This window comes from Thamnophis sirtalis, unplaced genomic scaffold (assembly GCF_051295495.1).
Source record: "Thamnophis sirtalis isolate CommonGarterSnake01/CBP01778 unplaced genomic scaffold, rThaSir2_p1.2 scaffold_3, whole genome shotgun sequence".
In the NCBI taxonomy this organism is placed as follows: domain Eukaryota; kingdom Metazoa; phylum Chordata; class Lepidosauria; order Squamata; family Natricidae; genus Thamnophis; species Thamnophis sirtalis.
The window spans coordinates 158,558,267-158,584,269 of NW_028261383.1; the positions used below are offsets into that span (position 1 = coordinate 158,558,267).

A 26,003-nucleotide genomic window follows, 5' to 3' on the forward strand; every position below is an offset into this window, starting at 1 on the left:
ATCACCAGCAGAAGAAATAAGCAGAATGCTGATACTTTATCAGGGGATAAAAATATCCCCTGAAAAGCTGCTTATATTCAACCAGCAGATCTTCACTATGAAAAGTAAATTAGATGTTTCAAGGTGGCCAAGGGAACCCTCCGCTACTGCTAAATAGAAATTATGAATCACTGCTGAGATATTCAGTAGGTATACAGTGCAGGAAGCAATATATCACTCCAAAATGCTGATAATTGTCTTTCAGGTGTTCATAGAACCACTTAACTATATGTAACAATAGAGAGAATCATCATATTTATCAAACGTTTCAACCATGGCCATGGGTGATCAGAAATGCACCCAATTTCTCCAGAATATAATTCTCATTATGACTTTGCCTTGTAGAGGTTTCTCTCCCCCACCCCCATATGACCTTAAAAGTAATATTTAAAAGTGAAAAAGCTGAAAATATGTTCATCCAAATTAAAAGTGAATGTGTGAGTTGAATTATTCTTCACCTGAATTTATGGATTTGGGGTGGTTTTTTTAGCTTGCCATATTTCTTAATGGCTAGTCGGGAGTCGTGCAAGTTTTAGGAAGGAACGTTAGTAGCTTCTTTCCCTCTCCTCTTGTTTTTAACTCTTTTGTTTTGGTTTCAGGGTGTTCCTGGAGAAGCTGGTGCTCCTGGTCTTGTTGGTCCCAGAGTAAGTCACCTACAGTTCAGTTTGAGTCCCTGAACTTACTCGTAGATAGAGCTGCTGAAAGAGCAGCTGGGCTCACTACTTATCCGTATAGAATCTCAATGGCACTAAGGAAAATCTCTCCTTTGTAGGGTGAACGTGGCTTCCCAGGAGAACGCGGACCTGCAGGTGCCCAAGGTTTGGGTGGTGCTAGAGGGCTTCCCGGAACCCCTGGTACTGATGGACCCAAGGTAGGCTGCTTCTTTGCCTTATGTTCTTCCTCCGTAATGAAGCTGATAAGTTTTGCCACCTAGTGGCTGCCAACCAAAAGTGGCATTGGACTCTTCTGGAAGAGCTTTCCCCAGCTTGGTACCCACTAGAAGTGTTTAATCAAGTTCCACAATGCTTTGGTCGGTGTCAATTGGATGTTGAAATCCATCACATCTGGAAAGCACCAGAAGACCGCTTCAGTTCTTTGAAATTTTTTGGCAAATTTGCTATTGCCTCCCTTCTAAGGCTGAGAGAGATAATGTCAGGGTTCCAAGTAACATCCCCAAGGAAATAGGAATCTGAGGCTTCAAGTTCCTCAAAGTTCCATTTTATTAGAGATGTCATATTGGCACATCTGGGAAAACCCGAATCTGAAAGCTTTCAGGTTTTTCCCACCCAAAAGAAAGTCCAAGCCCCTGTCCTCGCACCCACATGTCCGTCACATGGTCCAATCAAAGCACCGTCCCAGCTGGAGATGCCTCCCAGTCACACTACTGCAGGTGCAGGGTAGAATGGCCTTGACTCTCAGAGAAAGGAATCTTGTTATGACTATATATCTCCCCAGCTTCCTACAATCCCCTCTCCCAATTTTCCACCACACTAAATGTGGCAGGCCTGAAGGACCAATGCAAAAGATGGCTTCCAGGCCTGACAGATAGACTGGCCCAGGATAACCTAGCTGGCTTTATGCTTAAGGCAGGACTACAACTTCCAGGTTCTAGCTTCTTGTTTTAACCATTACATCAATCAGGCTGTCCTCTGACCATTATCTAGTGCAGTTCCATGTTGTGACCTAGAATGTTTTTTCTTGCCTAGGGTGCAGCTGGCCCTGCTGGGCCTCCTGGAGCCCAAGGCCCCCCAGGTCTGCAGGGAATGCCTGGTGAGAGAGGAGCTGGAGGTATTCCTGGACCAAAGGGAGACAGGGTAAGTAGTCGTGATCCTCCATAAAATTTCATAGCAACATATTTTCAAGAGTTGGAGTTGCTGTTTTTTCTTTTTCTTTTAAGTGCTGGGTTTTGTTTAGTTGCTTATAATGTTATTTTTAACCACCACCACCCAGTTTCCTGTGTTTTTTTTCTCTTTAGTTTTTTTATTCCCTCTATAGTTTAGTGAAATGTTTTTTAAAATCTATTTCAATTTTTTAAAAGGTTTTAGTTTTTTTAATTATGGATTTTTATTTAGAGTGGCATTATACCTAAATATTGCTATTGTTAGTTATATAGCTGTTTAATTTGTATGTTTTTTGAATAATAACACTATGTTTTTAAAAATAAATGTTGTCATTTTTCTTAAAGTTTCATAACATTAAACCATAGACAACAGCAGAAAATCACAATCTAAGGGATCAGAGTTCCAAGTTCATAGAGGCTACTTACAATCATTGTTTCTTTGGTGTTTTCCCAACAGGGTGATGCTGGTGAGAAAGGCCCAGAAGGTGCTCCTGGCAAAGATGGCAGCCGAGTATGTCCACAGGAGAAATCAATTTCTTTTCTCTTAAGGCAGCAAAATTTTTATTTAACGAAATAAGTGGATGGCTGGTGGGGAGGAGGAATATGTAGCTTATTGGCATATTTGTGTCACGCTCCAGAGAACCTTTACAATACCTATTAGTCTAATAGTGAGCTTAATTAAAATATTAAGCAAGATGTTCTAATACTGTTAAAACTAGTGTTTGCGTGCATGTATGTTTCTATGTGTTGGTGTGTATGTTGGTGTGTGTGATGAAGCTTCTCTTACTGAGTGAGATAGTCTTACTGAGCAAGTCTTCTCGCCCTTTTCAGAGTCAACCCTCCTTACCATCCAACCAGCCTTAGATAATTTACTCCGGAGTTGTCCTGGGTTTCCTCTATGCAAGAGGATACAATCTGTCATGATAGCATTTTGTTTTCTCCAATAGAGAGAAGACCCAAATCCCCAATAAAGGATCAATAAAAAGAAAGGCTTAGTTAAGGTTTAAAGCGTTAGAACTAAGTCATAAGTGCTTAGCTTGCTAAACTGTAACCCCAAGTGTATTATGGGACAAAGGCATAAGGGGTCTGTTGCCCACTGTGTTCAATTCAAATGAAGGAATATCGGCAGTAGACCCAAGTATTGAACTGGGACAATACTCCAGAACAGGGGTTGGCAACCTGTAGCTCTGGAGCAGCATGTGGCTCTTTCATCCCTCTGCTGCAGCTCCCTGACAATGAAAATATGCATCACATCTGCCAATGTGTGACACCCACCAGCACACAATTTATTGAGTTTTTCGATCCCTGGTAGGCCAACCATGGATAAATCCAAGAAAAGAAAAGTTTCAGAAGTAAACAGAACATTTAATTCAAGTACATATGTTAGTTTTGTGGGCTCACAGGATATAGTCAGGCACAGGAAGGGTTTTGTGGCTCCCGGTGTTTTCTTTTCTGTGGGAAATGGGTCCAAATGGCTCTTAGAGTGTTTAAGGTTGCCAATCCCTGCTCCAGGAGGATACAGGCTGTGATGTTAGCATCTCATCTCCTTTATGGAGGAATGGCAGCAGGAGGTGGGAGCTTTTATGGACAACACCCTGGACTCTCAATTAAAGCCTTTTAATTTTCATGTTTTCCGATATGCTGAACCAAATGGAGAATCGAAGTTGGCCACTAACAGGGTTTACTTCCCAAATCTTGTTCAGTATTTTACTGCCATGCTGGTGCAGCTGCACTGCCTCTGTTCATTCCTTAACCATATTAGATGACGCGATATGGAAGAACACAGAGGCAGGAAGCAACCATGGTGGACTGAGACGGAGATCCAAACCTCCATGCTGCCGTTGATATGCTAACAGTATTAAATTAGAAAAAGGCTGTGAATAACTAGCTAAGAAGAATGCTTACCATTCTATTTTCTAGTGCAGATCAGGCAGAAGAAGATAGCGCTATAGAAAGTTCAGTGTAACTTAATTCAAACATTGTGTTTTGTGCAACTCACGTGTGTGGAATGGCTTTGAATTGTAAAGTAAATGGACAGGTTCAAGGGAAAAAGGTGAAATGGATGAAAGAAGTCACTAGTTTGATTTGGACCTATTTTAATTTAATAGGTGAGGATATGAACACAAGGTTGGGATACTTTGATCTTGCTTTCTGTCAGCACATCTAACTCTTTATTTTCTCCATTGTCAGGGCTTGAGTGGTCCCATTGGTCCTACGGGTCCTGCTGGCCCTAGTGGAGAGAAGGTAAGAGGTCCTGTCAACTGTTAGGTCTTGTGGCAGGTAGACAGCTAGAGGCCACATGTAAGTTCTCTAAATAGTTCTGCTTCAACAGTAATGTTTCCTATTATCTGGCACTGAGAATTTGGGGTGTGACTGTGGAGTAGCAATAATACTTAGACTGATATACAGTTTCACAGTGTTTTACAGCCCTCTCTAAGCAGTTACAGAGTCAGCCTATTGCCCCCAGCAATCTGGGTTCTCATTTTACTGGTCTCGTAAGGATGGAACGTGGAGTCAACCCTTAGCCAGTGAGAATCAAACTGCTGACCGTCGGCACAATTAGCCTGCAATACTGCATTCTATCCACTGCACCACTCTCAAGTCTTTTTAGAATGCCTTAATAGCTATTTCTATGCCTTTGAGGAGCCTTGAAAGCTATTCTTTATGACAAAAAGTATACAGGGAACAGTAAACAATAAACACAGGGAACAGTAAACATTGGACATCACATTAGCTACGACCTAGATCCAGAGAGATGAGAAAAACATGGGGGATGAAGTATCAATTTGATTTCATAAGTTTAGAACTGTACTGATAACACCATCATGTTTACATTGATGGACTTACTGAATTCTTGTACATCTGAATCTCCACGCTTCCTGGGGTTTAGGAAGAAACCAGAGAATCAGAAGTTCTACCAATGAAAACACTTAAGTAAGAAGAACACGTTGATAATGATCTATTTAATTTGGCTCTTTTTTGTCCGGCTCAGTGGAATCCATTTATCTTCTATCCTTAGTTAGTTTGGCTAGTCTCCACAGCAGAGATGGGTTGCTAATTCTTTTACCACCAGTTCGGGCACGCTCCCATGCTCGCTCCCCTGCGCATGCACAGAAGTGTTCGGGCGGGTGGATGGAGCTTCCGCTGCTGCTACTACCAGTTCAGCTGATCTGGGCCGAATTGGCAGCAATGCACCTCTGCTCCACAATGTATGCAAATCTCAGCCAGTTTCCTCCTACTATACCTGCACCATTTGCAATACAGTCATGACATGAGCAAGGATTGTCTTCTTGTTCTTAATACCTTGTGGAGCCCAATGGTTTAGTTGCTCCATTAAATAAACTAACTATCAAAATATTAAAAGTGTAATTATCCAGTACAGGTCATCCTCAACTTACAACTGCAATTCAGCCCAGAAATTATGTTGTTAAGTGAAAAATTCATTAAGTGAGTTTTGCCTCATTTAACCTCTTTTCCTTGCCACATTCCTTTCATGAATCCTTGAAGTTATTAAACTAGTCTCGCAGTTGTTAAGTGGCTTCCCCATTGACTTTGCTTGCCAGAAGGTCGCAAAAGGGGATCACGTGACCACGGGACACTGCGACAGTCATAAATATGAACCAACTCTCAAGCATCTAAATGTAAATCACGTAAACATGGGGATGCTGCAGCGGTCATAAGTGTGAAAAATAGCCATCAGTCAGTTTTTCTCAGTGCCGTTGTAACCTCCAACAGTCACTAAACAAGCTGTTGTACGTCGAGGACTACCTGCTATGCGCCGTCTCCTCATATTAAGAGAACTCATTCATCTTACTAGCCATTTAATCCTATATTGTGTTCTGAGCTACCGCCTTTGGCAATGGCGAAAGATATTCTGTTTCAGCAAACAAAGACTCTTTGTTTCCCCTCTTTTCTGTCCCTGCAGGGTGAATCAGGTCCTCCTGGCCCAAGTGGAGCTGCTGGTACTCGGGGTGCCCCTGTAAGTTTGCTGTCGTTGTGAAACCTGCTAGTGAAGTTTGTTGGGGTAAATGGCGGGGGGGGGAGAGAGATTCAGGCTGGCCCACATAATTGTAGAAATCCTAATAGGAAAGTATTGAAACTCCTACGGGTAGCCTAGGAACAAATGTAGTTGTACTTTTATGGAATTGTTTCCCTGTGAAGAGAAAATTGGCTCCCTTTCCCCCCTATTGTACTACTTAGAGATCAACCCGGAAGGCTCTGGCTGTTTTGATTAGCATCTACCGGTAGAAAAGCCCATTAGAGACTAGCTGATAACTTATGAATTTCTCCAAGTTGTAGAAAGGAAAAGAATAGCAACAGCATCTAAAAAAAGGAACACACGGTGCTGCAGAGCTACCCTGTGGGCTGTTCTGAAAAGATAATTTGCAAGATCCCTGAGAATATCTTAGGAAACAGTGTGTTCCTAAACAATTGCTGTGTAATGTCTGAGCCGTAGAAAGCGTATCGGTTGGGTCACAGCAGCCTTATTACAGATCCTGAAGTCAGTGGAACAGTTGGAGAGATCCTGTCCCTGGACCAGCCTCTAGAAAACGGAGCTGTCCCTGCGGCTACAGAAATTGGCCAATTGTGGCCGGTTTGCGGTGTGTGACCTTGGCTCCTTCCCATTTCCGACTGCTCTTTCTGTTTCAGGGTGAGCGTGGAGAAACCGGACCCCCTGGCCCTGCCGGGTTTGCTGGTCCCCCTGTGAGTATCGCATGACAATTCCAAGCTGTCACACTTCTGTCTTCTGTCCCTGATGTCTAATCATTGTGCCTCTCCCACTTTTCTCCCCAATGCAGGGTGCTGATGGCCAGCCTGGTGCTAAAGGCGAGCAAGGTGGATCTGGCCAGAAAGGAGATGCTGGGTCCCCTGGTCCACAAGGGCCATCTGGTGCTCCTGGTCCACAGGTCAGTGAAACCACTTCCTGAATTGAAAGAGTGTGTGTGTGTGTGTGTACACACAGAGTTTGTAAAGCAGGGATTTTCCAACTGCTAACCCGAAAGTACACACAGGTTTAGCACATTATCCATGAAATTAGTACTACCATTTCCCCGAAAATAAGACAGGATCTTATTTTCTTTTGACCCCCAAAATAAGTGCTTGCCCGTATTTTTGGAGAGTTCTTATTATTTTTGAGGTTCAGGAGGCCCCTTAACCTCAGCCCTCAGCTCACAGATCAGCTGATCCAGAGAGGGACTGTCTCTGTTTCTGGCACACACTTGCCAGCCCTAGCGTCACTGGGCCTGCCTCTCTTTTTGCTGCCGCCACTAAAACAGGCACGGTAGCTACGGATTTGCAGGAGCGGCCTCTGCAAGGCTGTTCCGCGTGGATGGCCAGGTGCATGTGGGACACGTGGGGTGTGTTCCCCCCCTTGCCCCCCCAGGAAATGGCGGGGATCGGCTGCTCATGCATTTATGCATATTTTTGGGGAGTGTTTATTTTAGCGCATGCTCTCAAAGCCCGAATGGGCTTATTATCTGGGGCATTCTTATTTTTGGGGAAGCAGGGTATGTCCAACAGTGCCACAGGCATAGCTTCTGAATGCTGGGAGGTCGATCAGAGGGGGTGGAAGAACTAAGCTAGCTGCTGCTGCTGAACAAAACGATGATACATAGAGCAGTGGTGAAAGGTGCATGAAAAACATCCCAATTTCCTGTTTTCATTTTGCTTTTCATTAGGGTCCAACTGGCGTGACAGGTCCAAAAGGAGCTCGTGGTGCACAAGGACCTCCAGTGAGTATTTAGTCAATCAATTGCTTTTTTTTTTTCATGCAGGCCAAAAGTGTAGCGTTAATGTTCATTGTTCACAGCTTTCCTTTATGGCATCCCTACTACTAGCATGAATGAGATGTGCTGTAACACCATTGTTTAAAATGATGTGGGTAACGATAAAGGGAAGTATCAGCTATATAGATGAACAAGTGTGTATTGGAGAATTCAAGTCAATGGTTAATGCCGCTTGGCTTTGTAGCCGGTATCTGAAGAATAACCTCAGGGGGATACCCTTTCCACTTTTATTCTAACCTATGTCAAAACAGATGTCTGAAGATGAATGAAAATGCGGCTTCAAGACAAAAAGGATTCCACATCCTATTGTAGACTCTACCTTATTGTGTGCGCACACACACAAAAACGATGGTAACTCAGATGCTTTACCCATGTCATGTCACAGTTGCCCGCTAGATGGCAGTACTGCTCAATCTGTACTGATCTAAAAAAAATCTGAGCATGTTTGGACTTGATTATATTACTTGGGGGCTATAGGCCTGTTAAAAACCATCCCAGAAGAAGACAATCACAAACTACCTATGTAGCGATTAAAAAAAACCACACATCCCACCCTAATATACCATCAAATGAAAGGTTTAACTTAAATCCTACCTTTGGATTTTAGGTTATTGCAAGTTAATGTAAATCAGCCACCCCACACCGAAGCTTTGTATTCCCAGCAGGTTGAATCATAAATTCCATTATAGCTCTGATGGCTAGAATGAGAGTAATCATTATCTGTTTTTTTCCTGGAGAGAGTTGAATTGGGGGAGGCTTTTTTTAGTGGCATTATGCTCAGCATTTCATAGTGCATGTCTTCATTATAGTTTTCTTGAGAGAATAAAGTCACTGTCCTGGCTGATCTCCAGGATGATCTTAGAACAGTGCTAGTGAACCTTTTAGGCACTGAGTGCCCAAAGTGTGTGCACGCCCCCAAACTGCAAGGCATGGGTGCATGCACCCCCATGCCGCACATGCGCAACAGGGACTCAAAGACCAACTGGCCAAAGAGAAGTGCGTGCACATGCGCAGCAGAGACAGAAAAAAAACCTGGAGCGATGGTGTGCGCCCCTGCAGAGAGGGCTCTGTTTGCCACCACTGCCTTAGAAGATGCAAATGAAATCGATAGGAGATGCTTTTATTAACCACTCTTTCTCGGGAAGCAGCAAATTACACCTTTACCTTGTAGAACAGTGTTTCTCAACCTTGGCTACTTGAAGATGTCTGGAATGCTGGCTGGGGAATTCTGGGAGTTGAAGTCCAGACATCTTCAAGTGGCCAAGGTTGAGAAACACTGTTGTAGAAAATGTGGATGTTCTAATGGGCTGCAAATTGGAGCAAAAAAATATTCAATTTAATACCCATGTGCAGTGCAGTGACGACATATATTGCCTAAGGTTCTCTGCCTCATCTGACTTCCAAATGTTCTTTTTAAAAAAAAATTAAAAATGAAGTGAAATGGGAAGCAGTCATGTTGCAAAACAAACTGTCAACATGATATTTATTTCGAAGAGTATTTGGAAATATACACCCCCGTTAGCATTTTTAGGAAATAAAAATGTCTGGTAGCCAAAGCCTAGTGCTTCTTTGGAAGTACACCCATCTCCCATTCCTTTGGGACAAAGAAGACCATATACCATGCCATGTCTCTCCCTCCAGGAGAAAGGTAGAAGGTCGATGCGGATAGTTTTCCTTCTCGTTAAAACTTATTTTGTAACTAGTCCCACCTAGCAGAGCAAATTTTGTGTGAGACCACCTATGATCTACCCAGGGTGTCCAGCAAGCCAACAAAATCTACCTGCTTCCGAATTAGAAAAATATTTGTTGGGGTTTTGGGATTAGGGTTCCTAAGTCTACTAGGAAATGGGTTTAGTCTGTTAATGGAATTAACACAAAGAAGCATTTTCTCATTTATGTCTCCTGAAAGTGCTGGTTCCCTTCATCCAAAATTGGAAGAAAGCACATCCCTTCTTCCTTATAGTAAATGCCAGTGCAGCTTTAATTCCATATAGGTCTCCCTTGGAATATCTGCCCTCTGTCTGACCTTCAGAATCCAGAGGGATTTTTCCTTTCAAAAAGAAAAAAAACGAATGTATTGCATGCCCTTATATATGATGAGGGACGTGGCTATGATGACTCAGTGGCTAACACGCTGAGCTTGTTGATTAGAAGGTCAGCAGTTCAGCGGTTTGAATCCCTAGTGTTGCGTAATGGAGTGAGCTTTCATTACTTTTCCCAGCTTCTGCCAACCTAGCAGTTCGAAAGCATGTAAAAATGCAAATAGAAAAATAGGAACCACCTTTGGTGGGAAGGTAACAGTTCTGTCATGCCGGCCACATGACCCCGGAGACGTCTTCGGACAGCACTGGCTCTTCGGCTTTGAAACAGAGATGAACACTGCCCCCTAGAGTCGGGAACGACTAGCACATGTGTGCGAGGGGAACCTTTACCTTTATATAAGAATGTCTTGCATCCTGCCACTCCTCCAAGGATTTAAGACAACTTTATTTGGGATGACCCCTCATTTTGTCCTCGTAACAGCAACAATGTGGGATAGGTTAGACCAGTGTTTCTCAACCTTGGCAACTTGAAGATGTCTGGACTTCAACTCCCAGAATTCCCCAGCCAGCGAATGCTGGCTGGGGAATTCTGGGAGTTGAAGTCCAGACATCTTCAAGTTGCCAAGGTTGAGAAACACTGGGTTAGACTGAGATAATACGATCGGCTCAGAGTCACCCAGTGAATTCCATGACTGTGTTGAGATCTTCCCATCTCTATCCCAACAAGATACGCTTCCCACCACGTTTCTAAGGCATATTGCTGAAATTAAAACCTTATTTCTCGAGAAATGGGCAGAAAATCAAGAGGAAGGTCCTTCACCCCTTGCTCGTCAGTGTGTTAAATGCTGCCGTTGAGGCGTTCCGCTTATGATACCTTCTTTCTTTTCTAGGGTGCCACCGGATTCCCTGGTGCAGCAGGACGAGTTGGCCCACCTGGTCCCAATGTGAGTTCTTTGTTGTCTGCCATTGTTTTTTTCCCATTTTTTTTTTTTTACTTTTAAAGCCCTACATGGTATTGGACCTGGGTACTTGAGAGACCGCCTCCTGCCAGTCACCTCCCAAAGACCTATTAGATCCCACAGACTAGGCCTCCTCCGAATTCCATCTGCTAGCCAATGTCGGCTGGCAACTCCTCGGGGGAGGGCCTTCTCTGTGGCTGCTCCGGCCCTCTGGAACGATCTCCCCGTGGAGATCCGGACCCTTACTACCCTCCCGGCCTTCCGCAAAGCAGTTAAGACCTGGCTGTTCCGGCAGGCCTGGGGCTGTTGAACTATCCAGCCCCATTCGAGGTTACGGCTGTTGTAGAATTTTTAAATTGCTGTTTTTATTTTATTTTTTGTATCCCCTCCCTTTTTATTGTGAGTCCCCCTGAGTCTCTCGGGAATAGGGCAGCATACAAACCTAATCAATCAATCAATCAATCAATTTTAATATCAGCAGTGTAGGAAGAAGGATGATATATATAAGGTCTCTTTCCCAGCTTCAACCGTTTTAAAGTACTGAAATGGTAGTTCAAGGTTTCAAAGGTTCCAACAGGAAACAAAATAAAACATAATTTAACTTGCTTATGAGGATAAAAGGGATGTGGTGGCTCAGTGGCTAAGGCACTGAGTTCATCGATCAGAAGGTTGGCAGTTCAGTGTTTCGAATCCCTAGCATTGCGTTAACGGAGTGAGCTCCCATTACTCGTCCCAGCTTCTCCCATCCTAGGAATTTGAATGCAAGTAGAAAAATAGGGACTACCTTTGGTGGGAAGATAACAGCATTCCGTGCGCCTTTGGCGTTTAGTCATGCCAGCCACGTGGCCACGGAGACGTCTTTGGACACAGCACTGGCTCTTTGGCTTTGAAACAGAGATGAGCACCCCTTAGAGCAGTGTTTCTCAACCTTGGCAACTTGAAGATGTCCGGACTTCAACTCCCAGAATTCCCCAGCCAGCGGATGCTGGCTGGGGAATTCTGGGAGTTGAAGTCCGGACATCTTCAAGTTGCCAAGGTTGAGAAACACTGCCTTAGAGTCAGGCTAGGACAGGGGTCAGCAACCTTAAACACTCAAAGAGCCTCAAAGGCCTTAACCGGAAGCCCCCCGTTCAATTCTAGAGCCGACTGGAAGTCCAGTTTCCCCACCATAGAGTCTCCTCCTAGCATGGCATCCTTTTTCCTCTACCTGTCCTAACCGAAAGCCTTATCAATTGTGGAGCTGATCAGAAAACCCGCCCCTTTCCTCAGGTTGCTGACCCTTGGGCTAGCACATATGTGCAAGGGGAACCTTTACCTATAAGAAAAACATTAAAATCCCATTTAAAAAAAAAGCTTGCCACGCGTAGATTGGTTCAGATTAATACAATAAAACAATAGCAATAGCAATAGCAGTTAGACTTATATACCGCTTCATAGGGCTTTCAGTCCTCTCTAAGCGGTTTACAGAGTCAGCATATTGCCCCCAACAACAATCTGGGTCCTCATTTTACCCACCTCGGAAGGATGGAAGGCTGAGTCAACCCTGAGCCGGTGAGATTTGAACAGCTGAACTGCTGAACTGCAGTCAGTTGAAGTAGCCTGCAGTGCTGCATTTAACCACTGTGGCACCTCGGCTTCAAAATATTGAAGGAGGAGAAATGATATATTCATATATTTAAATATATTGGTTGCAAAGTTCCAATTGATTCTGATGAGTTTTTCTTCCCTGGCTTTTCTTCAGAGAAAAAAACATTGTGGGTTTTTTTTTATCAGTAGAGGGAGCTATAGCACTGAAAAAGAATGCCAAATGCCATTGTCTCTCCTGAGCCCTGTTACAAAAGGTGTATCTGCTAGTTGGGCTCCCTCAGACTTTCCAGCCATCCGAGTTCTGGGTTGCATGGAAACGATGAAAGCTACAGAATACACTTCAGAAACAATTTTCACTGACTTTCAGATGAGCCCATCATAGAGAAGAAAAAAAACCAATCCCTCTTAAGGACCGAAGTAACACTTGCTGAATTAGGAGGATGGAAGAAGTATGCAAGGTCATGTTATAAAAGAGAAACTGTAGGCTGGATAGCTTTTGTGATTCTATGAAAAGCCACACTTATGAGCTTCCAGCAAGAAAATGGCATTTCCAGGAATCCATCCTTATTGCTGGGTTCTATTGGATTTTAGACAAATAGAGAACTACACATTTTGAAGAGAGTATTGTTCCTTCCTTCCTTCCTTTTGAAAAATCCCAACTCTCAATATAAGCCACCTCAAATCATAATAACCCATAAACAAACAGCTGCTCATCCTTTTCTACGCAAGATAGATTTGTGTTTTCTCTGAAAGGCGTTCATTTTTATATAGGATATCAGTCTTTGCGGCGGTTGCTTGATTCCTCAAACCACGCCAACTCATGTACATTTTTTTTATTAAGATGATTTATGATTTAGAATGAATGAGCTGGAAGGGACCTTGGAGGTCTTCTAGTCCAGCCCCTTCTCAAGCAGGAGAACCAATACTTTTTCAGATAAGTGGCTGTCTAGTTTCTTCTTAAAATCATCCAGTGATGGAGCGGCCACAATTTCTGGAGGCAAGCTGTTCCACTGTTAATTGTCCTCAGCGTTAGTAAATTTCTCCTTAATTCCAGATTACTTCTCTCCTTGATTAGTTTCCAAATTCATTGTTTCTTGCATTGCCTTCTGGTGCTTTGGAGAATAAGTTAACCTCTTCTTTGTGGCAGTCTGTCAAATAGTGGAATACTGTTTTCATGTCTCCCCTAGTTCTTTTTTCCCCAAGACTAGCCAAACCTAAATCCTGCAGCCGTTCTTCATATGTTTTAGGCCTCCAGCCTTTGATCATCTTAGTTGCTTTTCTCTGCACTTTTTTCAAAATCTCAACATCTTTTTTGTAATGTGGTGACCAAAATTGGTTCCATTATTGCAGGTGTGGTCTTACTAAGGCCTTTACTATTAGCGATACCAATACTTCAGGTGATCTTGATTCTGTGCATCTGTTTATACCACCCAGGATTGTATTTGCTTTTTCTTTCTTTCCAGGGTAACCCTGGTTCCCCAGGCCCACCTGGTGCTTCTGGAAAAGATGGTCCCAAGGGCGCCCGTGGTGACGCAGGGCCAGTTGGACGTACTGGTGATCCAGGTTTGCAAGGACCTCCTGGTCCTGGAGGCGAGAAGGGAGAATCTGGAGAAGATGGCCCTCCTGTAGGTATTCAGCTGGTGGTCTTGTGCAAGTTACTGACTCGGCCTGTGGCTCTTTCTGATGCAAATTCATTCTGTCTTTCTTTCCCCTTTTGTCAGGGTGCAGATGGCCCACCTGGACCTCAGGGTTTGGCAGGACAGAGAGGAATAGTTGGTCTTCCCGGTCAGCGAGGTGAAAGAGGCTTTCCTGGTCTGCCTGGGCCTTCTGTAAGTACCTTGGGTACTAACGATCTTGAAAAATATACATCGAAAAGTGTACAATATACGCTCATCCCATTTCCCAGCTTCTGAATTTGGGAGATGTCCAACTTTTTTTGTCACTTTTTTTACAAAATTCATAGTAGGTTAATAATAATAATTTTTAATGTTTTGAGTGTTAAGCTAAAGGGGCCGTGATGATTCATATGGATGAATGTTGAGTCAAAAGACCATTGAGAAGTCAGCAGCTTCGTGGTTCGAAACCCGAGAGCAAGCCGCGTGACGGAATAAGTTCCCGTTACTTTGTCCATCCAACAGTTCAAAAGCATGCAATGCAAGTAGATAAACAGGTACCACTTCGGTGGGAAGATAGTGGGGACATGAAAAGAGCCCCCTCAGCCATCCCCTGGGCAATTGCGATGTCACTTGTTATAACCCTTTCAATCCAGAAGCACCTTGGTAGCGCTTCCAACATGAATGCAGTGGTAGTCTTAAGCTGCTATTTATCAAGTGTTCTGTTGATTTTCCATAGTCTGGCTTGTATCCCTTCAACATGGCACCACAGCATCTGTGAGAACTGTATCAATTGCATTCTCTGCATTCGGCCTCTTGGGAATGAAGAATTTTAAAATGTTGAATAAGAAAAGAGAAATTTTATGAATGAGAAATTATACAAGTGTAATAAATCTATCTTCTGACTTTCTTTGCTTACCGAATATGAAAACAAAACCCATGTTTTGTCATGTCAGGACAAAGTCCAAGGTGTCTAATAAGTCTAATTCTTATCTGTGATTATCTCTCATCCCATTTCTGAAAATTACTGTCCTAAAGAAGATTGGAATCAGATTTTTTCCCCCCCATTAATTGGTTTGATTCTGTCAGCAGAATCAAGAAGGGGCTTTATTTTTTCCAGGTTTGCTAAACAGCACAAGTCGCTGCCTATTCAATCTCTTAGAGTGAACTGTTCTAACCCAAACACTGTGTAGAAAAGTCAAAAAGAAATAACTGGCTATATGAGGGAGTGGTTTGTTGCATGAAATAAATGGTGAGGAAATAGTATTTTATTGGGATATTGGAGATTGCTCAAATAAAAAGCATTATCAGTTGCTCTCACAATTCTGCCAGATTTTTTTCTGGGAATTTCCAGTTCATCTAAGTTTTAAAACTCACAAACCAACCTTGCATTAAATAGGTTTCTCATCATCATGATTATGGAGTAAAATTGGGCAAACAATTTTTAGCTCAACTACTTAATTTTGAGGGGAAATCGACTGAGGTTTTTCACTTTGCCTTGTCCAGTTTACTGTCAACAACTAGTCTTCTGCCTACTTAAAATTGGTTTTCTTCCCCCAGGGTGAACCTGGTAAACAAGGAGCTTCTGGAGGTCCAGGAGATAGAGGCCCACCTGGCCCAGTTGGTCCACCTGGCTTGACTGGTCCCTCTGGTGAACCTGGCCGTGAGGTGAGTCTAATTAATCCAGGCATGTTTCCTGTCTGGAATACAAAAGATGCATTTCTGGTTTCTCATGCTGAATTTGTGATGGATGCTTCCTCTCAAGAGAATATATTTAAGTAAATATTTATCCTTTCCCATTATGCTGAGTTATTTAATGACTAGGCATGATGGCAGCCGATAATGTGACCACAGCATAACACTAAATGCAATATTTCAGAAATCAAGGAGTATCTGATATAGTCATCCCCAAGTTCTTGATGAGCATATGTCCTGTTTCCAAACATATTTATTCCTTGAGTCTTGACCTTTATTGAAAGTTCCTCCTGGTGAATGGATTTAATGCAGAATCAAACAATAATTAAAAGCCTACATCTCCCCTCTGAAAGAGGGCAGATCAGTGGTGAGATTCAAATAATTTAACAACCGGTTCTCTGCCCTAATGACCAGCTGGGTAGGCGTGGCTTGGTGGTCATGTGACTGTGTGGGCGTGGCCAACTCAACATGACTCACATCGATGCGCGCTTTGCTTTAGCTGTTACAATGTAATAAGTGTTAACCGGAGAGGCAGTTTCTGTAATCAGGGCAATAAAGATTAGGCTAGAAACAACACCCGAATGTTTCCTTCCTGCCTTCCTTACAGCCCTCTAAAGTGGAAAAAAACAAAAGGAGATTTCTTCCAACAACTGGTTCTCTGAACTGCTTAGAAAGTTAACAACCGGTTCTCCTGGATAGGTGTGAACTGGCTGAATCCCACCACTGGGGCAGATGCTCATATTAAGAACCATAGAGGACAAGGAAGCTGATGGCAAAATATTGTGGCGGTTGGCATGATCTGACAGCTGGATTTGGGGAGGGCTTGGTTCATACCTTCTCTCATGGTCCACCCAGATACTAATTTAAAGCAATTGCTCTTATTGCTATATGTATATATACATATACACTATATATATATAAAAAAATAACAATCCACAATCTCCTCAATGGAAACATATTTGTTTTCTGATAGAATAGTTTTAGAAATGGTATAATAACAGCATCAAAGAAGCAGATGTTCGGACTAATAGACAGGACTTTTCAATTTATTCCTTCGTCCATCACCATCAGTAGATAAATAAGATGACAAAGGTGATAGAAACTGCAGTTACGAATAGAGCTTATAAAACGTTTTAAAAGGGTGTATTTGGGAAGTGGGCTGCAGAAAGCTAGAAGATTGTGAGGGGGTTGGGTTTGGGTTTGGGAAGGAGTTCTGGTTCTGTGCCTTGTTTGCTATTGCTGGTTAGTTTAGGCTAAAGCTTGGTAACTAAAGCATGAAGCCCTGAGGAGCATTTTAGTGTATAACAAATGTATTTCAGATGAGCATTTACCAAACCAGAGTTTGCTCTAGTTTGACTTCCAAAAGATAGAGGAGACCTTCTGTTTAAGATGAGTAGGTGGTAAGGGCCAATTCAAGGATCAGGTCATCACAGATGTAGTTTTACATTAGAAGAAGCTGCTGCTACCAACTCCTTATTAATTGCCAGACCCCTGATGCACAAGCACCTTCCTGGTTTTCTCAGAAATAACTTCTCTCTTCTTGTTCTCAGGGTAATCCTGGTTCAGATGGTCCTCCAGGCAGAGATGGTTCCCCAGGACCAAAGGTAAGTGTATTGAAGGACTTGATTCGCTCCAGGCATCTATTTTAACTCACCCCATTTTATTTGGTTAGTGTTTCGTCTCTGCTTTTGACTAGGAAGTTGTAAGAGACAGTAATTTATCCATACAATTTTAGACAGGATTCCCCTCCCCCTTAATATGGATTTCTCCCTCCATTCATATTCTCAGCCATCTTCTGACTTTTAAATGTCCCATTTTGTCCCCTAAGGCAGCATAGTTTTCACAATAGAGTTCAGTACTAGACAACCCAAATTGTTTCCCCCTGTTAGAATGGAGTATATAGAAGAAGAGCAGGCAGAACTGAGGGGTGGAGTTAAGCAGGTCGTCAGCATAGAATCATTACGTTCCCACAAACAGTTCAAGTCCAACCCCACTTAAATTTTGTTAACCCTTATCTGGTGGCAATTTAATATTGAACTTTAGTTAACTAAATTCTTGCATATAGGCTTCAGCAATAAATTTTCTGAACTGCAAATTAACATGTGTGGTCTTGATCCTTTGTGCCTGACAGGCAGCATGGATACAATAGGTGATGGTTTTAATGTGACATTGAAACTATGTGATTGGACAATGCAGGAGAAATCAGGTTCAGTCCAATTCAATCCCTTGGCTCAGTGGTGGTCAGTGATTGAAACAAATAAGAGAATATTGTTCCCACTGCCTTGAGTCCGGAAGCAGTTCCATAGGTGGAAAGCGTAGACATTTGTGTGAGGTACTAACATTTAGTGCTGTAAGGAGCCCCAGACTGCTCCTAAGTGGAATGTCTGCCAATTTGAATTGAGGTAACAGAATGTGAGGCAACTGGCAGTTGGAACAGAGTTCTGCTCAGGTGGGGAGGGGGAGTAGAACTCCTTAGCATCAGAGCATGTTAATTACTGTATAAGAATTACTAATGATCTGATGGTCATTTCAAAAAATCCTTTCTTAGCGAGCACCTAGAAGCCAAGAGGAACATACGTGCCAAATTTCAAGTTTGTAGGCTTTACGGTTCTGGAGATTTCGTGATGAGTGAGCGGTATTTGGCTTTCATATATATGGATGTGTTACAACTGAAAAGGCAGTTTCTCCTGGGTAGTTGTCTCTTAGTCCATCCTTCATGTATGTGGCATTAAATATTTGAACTTTGTTTCTCCCCCCTCCCTCTCTCCAAACAGGGTGAACGTGGTGAGACTGGTGCTGTTGGAAGTCATGGTGCTCCTGGCTCACCTGGTGCTCCAGGTCCTGTTGGTCCAACTGGCAAACAAGGAGACAGAGGGGAAACAGTTAAGTGTTTAGTAACAAGGAAGATGCTAGAATGAAACCAACTCTTCAAAGCCATTCTGAGAACTCCAGTCTTTGGTCTTCTCATTGACAGAAGACTAGGTCAACCTCTCATTGTTTTGTTTTGTTTTTTTCCAGGGTCCTCAAGGTCCCATTGGCCCTATTGGCCTCGCAGGAGCAAGGGGCTTACCTGTGAGTACTTCTTCCCTTTGACCAGCTCCATCTTCTCCTGACTTCCTGGGAACATTGTAGAATTCCCCCAGAGCCAAAGGCAATCAAGTCAAATTGCAGCTATATCGTTGCTACATCTAGCTAGGAGAATTCGTTTTCCATTTATGCGATTAGCACAATGGCTCAATGCCGTGGGGAGCACTTCATATTTTGCAAAGTCAATTGGTAAAGTAGGTCTGGCTCTTAAAAATGTGAACTCTGCCATCTGAACAAAACAAAAAAAAATGTTACAGGAACAGAGGCCAAGTGCAGCACAGACATATACACGTATATGTTTATGTGATATTTGAATAGATGCCTCTTGGGTATAATAACCACATGTCCCTTTTACAGGAGCACTTTGCACATTTGTCTGAGACGGGGTAGTCTTTCCTTGCCTCTGCTTTCTTAATGGAATGACAGTCATCCTAACAATCATTTAAAGATGTCTCAGAGCTCTTGATCCCTTCTTCTCCCAGATGAAATTGAGAAGCAACAGGGGATCTCCCAAAAAAACAGAGCTGTATCTCAAATGTTCATTTCCTTGAAATGATATGTGTTACAAATGAATACGTTGTTTCTAAAATTGAAATAACTTTTTACCAGATAGCCATAAAACACGTTAAAGATCTACTAATTATTTCACCCAGAAGAGGGAGTCAATGGACTTCTTTCTCATTTATCACTTGAGGTCACCATCAGTGAATGCCAGACAGCATTCTCGTCTGTGGCTAGAATGGACTAAAAAAAGTTGAGAGCATGCCATATTTAGGGTAATCATAGAATTTCTGCCAGGGCCTATATGCAGGGGTGGGCTTCAAAAATTTTAGCAAGGGGTTCTCTGCCTGGTTGCTGGGTGGGCATGGCCATGGCCTAGTCAGCCTCCTGCACCAGGGGCGTGGGGCGTTTTTGCCCTCCCTGGGCTCTGGAGGCTTTCCTCGAGCCTCCAGGAGGGCAAAAACGCCCCCCCCCCCGGGATCCAGAGGCCCCATGTAGGCCAGAAACAGGCCTGTTTCTGGCCTCCCTGAACTTCCAGTAGGCCCATTTTCCACCCTCCCTGAGCCTTCGTGTGCGCCCTGCACTTACCTGCATCCAAAACGGGCCGCATGGGGACTCCTGGGAGCTCTGGGGTGGGCATGGCCAGCCAGGAGTGGGATTTGGGGGGGGGGGTTCTGAACTGCACAGAATCTTAGCTAGAGGTTCTCCCGAACCCCTGCAAACCCCCAGCAGCCCACCTCTGCCTATATGGCCAAATGGAACAGTAGTTCCTTGCCATCTTTTTTAGTTCCCGAGATACTTTCTAGTTCACTACCACCGGCCCAGTTTTCCTTTATTTTTGTTTATTTGTTCCTCAGAAAGGGAGTACAATTTCAAACAAATAACTACAGCCATCATTTTCCCCCCTTAAATATGCTCACAAGGCTCTCTTTTGGCCCTGGAGGCATTTTTTGTAGATGAAGATAATGCTGGAGGCTTTTTTTGTTTACATTGTGACATACTAGTTTCCATTTAAAAATTTTTTTTTGAAAAGAGATGTCTGTGGACATATTGAGACACAGGAGAAACATTTAACTGCTTGCTTCTGCTATAAGCATTTACTGCTAAAGAAAGACCAAACAAGTATAGTCTTTGACTTAACTTCTACATATCAAGCTAACCTGTCTGTTTCTGCCCAAAAGGTCCCAAATGTTTTTCAAATTTAATCACTATAATTAGCACTGTATCTATCAAGAGATGATTGGAATCTTAGGGCAAGGTTTGATGTCATAACATCCTTTGCAAGGAACACAGGAGCTTTGTGACATCAGAACATAACAACCAGAACTATGAAACTTACTTCCCAAGCTTGAGGTAGAGCTACTGTCAAAATGAAAGTTAATTATTCACATTTTTTTGCTGGGCAAATATATAAAGCATTGTGGGAGTAACACCACCACCATCTCCTGTATTCTGTAGCAAGCAAGCTTTCCTGTGATTCCCTAGTCCTTCTGAAGGTGGCTTGTGTTTTACGCTTCTAGGGTGCACAAGGTCCTCGTGGCGACAAGGGTGAAGCTGGAGAGGCAGGAGAACGAGGTCTGAAGGGTCACCGAGGATTCACTGGCCTGCAGGGTCTCCCTGGGCCCCCTGTAAGTTTTGATTTCAGCACATCCTTGATAAGATTCAGCGCCAGAGGCTCCGTTCCAGGCTTGGGAACGGATTGGGAATAGTCATCTGGCTATGGGGTGGCCAGTCTAGAGAAAAGAAGGACTAGGGGTGACATGATAGCAATGATGATTCCAGTATTTGAGGGGCTGCCACAAAGAGGAGGGGGTCAACTTACTTTCCAAAGCACCAGAGGGCAGGACAAGAAACAATGGATGGAAACTGATCAAGGACAGAAGCAACCTGGAATTAAGGAGAAACTTCCTATCAGTGAGAACAATTAACCAGAGGAACAGCTTGCCTTCAGAAGTTGTGGGTGCTTCATCACTGGAGACAGCCACCTGTCTGAAATGGTAGATGGTCTCCTGTTTGAGTAGGAAGTTGGGCTAGAAGACCTCCAAGGTTCCTTCCAGCTCTATTCTGATTGATCTGATCTGTCCCTCTGTTGTAAGGATAAGAATCAGTTCATACGAATCAATGCTGTATGCATTCCTCTCTACAAAGATTTCATAAATGCAGTAACTCTTAATAAGACTTGTGAACTGAAATTCTGTATATTAAGTATACCCTTATTAAGGCCTGGGGATTTAAATTATCTCCCAGACAACACAGAGGATCTTTGAAAACTGATCAAAGGATCTTCAGTCCAGGAGATAGTTATTATCTGACAATTCTGTCTCCTACTAATGGCCTCCTCCAAAAGATACAGTTGCAAGATATCTATACTATAGGATGAGTTTGTACTTTGTAATACTCTCCTTCGACAGGTAGGTGCACAGAGAATCACTTACATCCTAGTTCATGCACAGAGGTCAATGAATCAAAGATCATAAGGAGGAAGGCTCCATGTTGTAGAGGCCACTTGGGCTCTGCTGCAGAGAACTATAATACACAAAATTCAGATTTAACCATGCAGCTGTTTTCCTTTATTCCTTAGGGTCCTTCTGGAGATCAAGGTACATCTGGTCCAAGTGGTCCCTCTGGTCCCAGGGTAAGTACAATCAACGGTACTTCAGAAGAGCTAATTTCGTGAACGCTTAAGCCACCCATCGTTTGATGGGTATTCAATCTGCTGCACAGACTCTTAATTCATCAGGCATGAGGATGCTATGATTTGCAGAATTTCATATTTTTCCCCCAAGAATGACAAAATTTGATCGAAATATAAAATCGCAGGCTCTGAATTCTTGATGTTGATTAGTTTAGGGCAGAGGTTGACAACCCACAGCTCTGGAGCCGCATGTGGCTCTTTCCTCCCTCTGTTGCAGCTCCCTGACACTTAAAATATGCATCATAACCGCTAATGTGTGACACCCATCAGCACATGATTTATTGAGCGTTTCGGCCCCCAGTAGGCCAACCATGAATAAATCCAAGGAAAAAAAAGTTTCAGAAGTAAACAGAACACTTAATTCAACTACATATGTTAGTTTTGTGGCCATTCAGAAAATAACATATTTTTCGGAATATAAGACGCACCAGAGTATAAGACTCACCAAGGTTTTAAGAGTTAAATTTTTTTTAAAAAGTTTTTGCACTCTACAAACCTTGCGAAAATGGGCCCATTTTGTTTTTGTTTTTTTTTCAAAAAGGCATGAATAGCCCTTAGGAGGCTTGTAGAGTGTTCCTGGGGAGGTGAGGGGGCAAAAACAAGCAAAAAACGGCCCACTATTCACAAAAACGGGCCCATTTTTGTCAAAAAAGGGCATTAGGAAGCTTATAGAATGCTCCTGGAGACTGGGGGGGGGACAAAATTGAGCCAAAAATGGCTCATTTTTTGCTCATTTCTGCCCTCCCCAGACTCCAGGAGCTCTTTGAAAGCCTTCTACAAGCTATGCACAGCCATTTTTGTGAAGGGGTGGGGTTTCAGGAGGCAAAAAAAATGCTCTATTCAGTGTATAATAAGATGCACCCAGATTTTCACCCTCTTTTTTGAGGGAAAAGGGTGCATCTTATACTCCGAAAAATACAGTAGTTAGGCACAGGAATGGGTCCAAATGGCTCTTTGAGTGTTTAAGGTTGCCAACCCCTGGTTTAGGAAGAGGCCACAAGCAATTCCTACTGAGTCAAAAGAGGAGCGGTAGAACATTTCTTGTTTCCAAATCCCCTTCTGACTCACTTCATAAGAGATGGGAAGTTTCCACCATGTGAAGCATGTCAGATTGGAGAAGGCTCTCATACTGCAATTTTGTTGTAGGAGAAACTTGGGAGCATCAGGTTGGTTGGTTGGTTGGTTGGTTGGTTGGTTGGTTGGTTGGTTGGTTGGACTAATTTATGTTGCAGTCCCAAAGTTCTTTCCCTTCTCCATTTCTTATATAGGCAGCATTTGTAAGCAGTTGATTCTCACCTGTATTTTTATTTTTTGCTTTCTCCTAGGGTCCCCCAGGCCCTGTTGGTCCCTCTGGCAAGGATGGCTCTAATGGAATGCCTGGACCAATTGGCCCTCCTGGCCCTCGTGGTCGTAGTGGAGAAACTGGTCCATCTGTAAGTAACTTTTAAAAAAGCTATGAATACAGGTAGTCCTTGACTTAACGACCATAATTGAGCCCAAAATCTCTCCTGCTTGAACAGGTGATTGGACCTCCAAGGTCCCTTCCAGTTCTATTCTGATAGAGAGATGATGATGATGAGACATAGAGATGTATATAAGGCAAATCTGTTAGAATGGTCTCCTTTCCTCTTCTCTGACAGGGTCCTCCTGGCAACCCCGGCCCCCCTGGCCCTCCCGGCCCACCTGGAGCTGGGATTGATATGTCAGCCTTTGCTGGCCTCGGCCAGACTGAGAAAGGCCCCGATCCAATGCGCTACATGCGATCCGATCAGGCATTCAGTAATTTGCGGCCGCATGACATTGAGGTCGATGCCACCTTGAAGACTCTCAACAACCAGATTGAAAGCATCCGAAACCCTGAGGGCAGCAAGAAGAACCCAGCTCGAACCTGTCGTGACCTGAAACTATGCCACCCTGAATGGAAGAGTGGTGAGTCTCAGGCGCAATGCCCCTGTCTGATTTGGGATGGACCTGAGTTCTGTCAGCTCAGTGATGTAAAACCTATAGCCAGACAGAACCAAGTGATTCCCACTCAAAACATATAAAAATGTCCCTCACAGCAAGAGTGGTTTGGATATTTTTGATTCCTGCCACCCAAATGGCTTCTTCAGCATTTTTTATTCCTGCCACCCAAAAATGTGGAATTCTAATGACAGTTAGAATGCATTTTTCAGGCTAACTCTGCCCATACCCTGGAGTTCAATCCTGACTGGCTCAAGATTGACTGAGCCTTCCATCCTTCCGAGGTGGGTAAAATGAGGACCCAGATTGTTGGGGACAATAGGCTAACTCTGTAAACTGCTTAGAGAGGGCTGTAAAGCACTATGAAGTGGTATATAAGTCTAGGTGCTATTGCTATTTGATCCACTCCATTGAAGATGTTAGAGATAGTGTGGCTTGTAAATCTGGGCATATTCTTTTCCCAGAATGTCACTGGAAACCACACTGTACTGAATGATAAAATGTAGTTCTTTTTCCCTAAGCTCAGATGCACATTCTGTTATCAGAGTAAATCAAGTAACACAACCTGAAAATGAGAGACTACAGTCCAAAATATTAACATGTAATCTTTAATCATTGAATACAGTAATGGTGATGCTCATACTATTTTCTCCCATATGTAGTCAGTAAACTTTAGAGATATGTTTACAAGCTAAATCTTTCAAAAACCTTTAAGATTTAGGTGCCTTCAAAATTTCTAGAGTAGTTGATATTTCATCCTTTATTGTTTCCCTTTTTACATTCATGTCCTGATTGCTAATAAATTTCATTCTACTGTCATTATAATATAATTCCATTCTAAATGATTAATTAGACACCTGGTGCATTAGTTAGACATCCGAGGCTACCCCTTGGATAGGAAAATGGTCAGTACAGGAAAAACTTTTATGAACAAGTGTGACCCCCTCCCAAAAAAAGGAATATATATGTACAAAAACCCAGATTGTTGGGGTGGGGCAATATGCTGACACTGTAAACCACTTAGAGCGGGCTGTAAAACACTGTAAAGTGGTATATAAGTCTAAGTGCTATTGAGATTGCTATGCATGTAAAAACAGAGAGGCATAATATACACTTCAGTGGTGAAATTCAATTTTTTTTACCACCAGTTCTGTGGGTGTGGTTTGGTGGGCGTGGTGTGGCTTGGTAAGCGTGGAAGGGGAAGGATACTGTAAAATCTCCATTCCCACCCCACTTTGGGTCCAGCCAGAGGTGGCATTAGCTGGTTCTCCGAACTACTCAAAATTTCTGCTACCGGTTCTCCAGGACCTGTCAGAACCTACTGGATTTCATCCCTGATACACTTGTAAGTGACTTTGTTTCCCTTTTACAGGTGATTATTGGATTGATCCCAACCAGGGCTGCACTTTGGATGCCATAAAAGTTTTCTGCAACATGGAGACTGGTGAGTCCTGTGTCTACCCGAAGCCAAAGAGTATTCCCAGGAAGAATTGGTGGACAAGCAAGAACAAGGAGAAAAAGCACATCTGGTTTGGAGAAAGCATCAATGGAGGTTTTCACGTGAGTAGCCATCATCAATAACTGCCTTTGCACTGATTAGACAGATTTGGAGAGAGGGCCAATGTTCTGTGAGCATCCCAGTTCCCTTTCTCAGCTTTTCTGTGTTAGCAAACACAACTTTGCTTAGTAACTGCCGTTTTTCTGTAACACTGTGTGAAGGAAGAGTCCTGAATCACATAGCCTTGATTCCATGTGTCAACCCTGAAGGCTGAGGCCATCTTGCAGGTTTCAGGGCTGCCATACAACGGAGGCGAGTGGGGGAAAGTTAGATGGGGTTTGTAGCCAAAACAATAAAACTTTCCTGTGGGAACCCAAGGACATTCCCACAGGTGGGTGGCCAGAGGAGGGGTGAAGTAACCAAGCAACCGGCCAGCCCGTGGTTTGGACAGCATGATCAGTGACTTGGGGGTTGGGGGTAGGGGAAACATTTACTTTTAATTAGGTGAAAGCTGTGGGAAGTTTTAGAGTCGGCTTTCACCAGTTGTGCCAATATGATCTATCCAATAAAACTGTCCTTTGAGGAATCTGCCTGCCTGTTTGTTCTAATTTCTATGGGTGAATTACTTGAAATTGAGTGAGCCATAATGGCGCAGTGGTTGGAGTGCAGTATTGCAGGCTACTTCTTCTGATCACCGGC

The 26,003-nt window shown here is 43.2% G+C and overlaps 1 protein-coding gene across 1 annotated transcript in view; it reads left to right on the forward strand.

Moving 5' to 3' along the window:
- Nucleotides 1-26,003, forward strand: part of COL2A1 (collagen type II alpha 1 chain) — a 90,413-nt gene that overhangs the window by 59,708 nt on the left and 4,702 nt on the right. Inside the window, exons 32-52 of the mRNA XM_087710572.1 lie at nt 639-683; nt 812-910; nt 1,746-1,853; nt 2,337-2,390; nt 4,070-4,123; nt 5,805-5,858; nt 6,530-6,583; nt 6,679-6,786; nt 7,558-7,611; nt 10,598-10,651; nt 13,717-13,878; nt 13,975-14,082; nt 15,427-15,534; nt 17,112-17,165; nt 18,336-18,443; nt 18,580-18,633; nt 20,670-20,777; nt 21,731-21,784; nt 23,170-23,277; nt 23,485-23,773; nt 25,179-25,366. Coding sequence (XP_087566698.1) covers nt 639-683; nt 812-910; nt 1,746-1,853; nt 2,337-2,390; nt 4,070-4,123; nt 5,805-5,858; nt 6,530-6,583; nt 6,679-6,786; nt 7,558-7,611; nt 10,598-10,651; nt 13,717-13,878; nt 13,975-14,082; nt 15,427-15,534; nt 17,112-17,165; nt 18,336-18,443; nt 18,580-18,633; nt 20,670-20,777; nt 21,731-21,784; nt 23,170-23,277; nt 23,485-23,773; nt 25,179-25,366 — 2,025 coding nt within the window. The remainder of the gene's footprint in view (nt 1-638; nt 684-811; nt 911-1,745; nt 1,854-2,336; nt 2,391-4,069; nt 4,124-5,804; nt 5,859-6,529; nt 6,584-6,678; nt 6,787-7,557; nt 7,612-10,597; nt 10,652-13,716; nt 13,879-13,974; nt 14,083-15,426; nt 15,535-17,111; nt 17,166-18,335; nt 18,444-18,579; nt 18,634-20,669; nt 20,778-21,730; nt 21,785-23,169; nt 23,278-23,484; nt 23,774-25,178; nt 25,367-26,003) is intronic.